General features: G+C 39.9%; 2 protein-coding genes across 2 annotated transcripts in view; one reads left to right on the top strand and one right to left on the bottom strand.

Moving 5' to 3' along the window:
- tbl1xr1a (tbl1x receptor 1a) overlaps window positions 1–1,412 on the bottom strand; it is a 402,448-nt gene that overhangs the window by 156,061 nt on the left and 244,975 nt on the right. The window lies entirely within an intron of this gene.
- mep1ba (meprin A subunit beta a) overlaps window positions 1–1,412 on the top strand; it is a 59,396-nt gene that overhangs the window by 15,733 nt on the left and 42,251 nt on the right. The window contains exons 3-4 of the mRNA XM_046050029.1: window positions 372–422; window positions 522–565. Coding sequence (XP_045905985.1) covers window positions 372–422; window positions 522–565 — 95 coding nt within the window. The remainder of the gene's footprint in view (window positions 1–371; window positions 423–521; window positions 566–1,412) is intronic.

Raw genomic sequence — 1,412 nt, 5'->3', positions numbered from 1 at the left:
ATACAGGGGAACACTGGTTCTCCGTTGTGCGCGCTCCACAGATGGTCCGGCTGCATTTCCGACTTTTGCGTTCTGTCAACATTGCACTTTGCATCAATAAACATTTAAATAATCGATTTGTAGATATTTGTTAATCGATTCATAATCTTCCACTTCCGCATCGCGATGCATCTAAGAATCGATTATTTCTCCCACCCCTAGTCCCCACTGCACCCTTCATGAACTGAAGTTGTACATTCAGCTCAGCAGAGACAGTTCTAACTCAGAACTCAATAACTCTAATTGTACCAGCTAACAGTATAATAACAATTATTTTTTTTACCTCCTGTAATCACATTTTGAGCAGCATATTATTGATTCTTCATCTGCAGAAAATGATGTTGATGAAGGCCATGACTGGGACATCCTTAGCATCAATGAAGGTTTGTGTATCATTGAGTTTTATTTTTTGTTTCGCTTTGTTGTCCAACATTTATATGTCTCTGATGATTTTCATCAACCAGTGCAATTTTCCTTTGCAGCGGCTGGTCTGGACCTGCTGGAGGGAGACATCTTACAGGAGGAAGTAAGCTACCCAGATAGCAAACATTATTGAAACTATGTTGAATCAGCATTCTGCTCTCAACGCTAATTTAATTGAATCAATCATCATTTTGCACCATTTTTTAATATTGAAACAATGTTGAAATCATAGCTAACTAAAAATCTTCTACTTCTAAATAGTATGCACAGACACCACAGACTCCAAAAACCAATCTCTTCTGCTGCTCTTTATGATTTTGCATATCCAGGCGTGTTGAGTATTATATTATATTTGTGTCTAAATTCTGGGCGCGAGATGGGACATTTGTTGCACATGCATAAATTATATGTGTAGTGCTTTTCTACTTTGCTAGTCACCGATGATCCTAATAATGATCAGATTGGAGACAAACTAGCCAATCTGAAATAACCTTAATAATTAGATTTATTGTGTGATTATGTGAATAATGGATTTAGTGCAAGGGAACGATTATCTAAATTAGAAGAACAAGAAGATGATTACTCTATAATGCCGCAAGGGGAAATTCCATGTTTTTTCACTCTTCACATGTAAATGTTTCAGTATTATGCACACACACATATGATACATGGAGAGATGTCAGAGCGAGGGAGCTGCCACTCAGTGCGGGGCCCCGAGCAGTCCATACTCCACATCTCTGGTCCGAGCTGGCCTCAAACCGGCAATCCTCCAGTTCCCACCCAAATCCTTGTGGTCTGAGCTACTGCTACTTTTCTTACATACAGCAGAATTGTAATTATGCAATGTGGGTCTATGTCATCCCGCCCAGCAGTCTGGTATGCATTGTGAGGAGCTGAATACCATGTTGTGCCAGACAGTCTGGTACAACATGGTACTCCTCTCCTCTGCT

The sequence above is a fragment of the Micropterus dolomieu genome, linkage group LG05, assembly GCF_021292245.1.
Source record: "Micropterus dolomieu isolate WLL.071019.BEF.003 ecotype Adirondacks linkage group LG05, ASM2129224v1, whole genome shotgun sequence".
Classification (NCBI taxonomy): domain Eukaryota; kingdom Metazoa; phylum Chordata; class Actinopteri; order Centrarchiformes; family Centrarchidae; genus Micropterus; species Micropterus dolomieu.
Note: the sequence above shows the minus strand (reverse complement) of the source record. Positions and strands in the feature narration are given on the sequence as shown.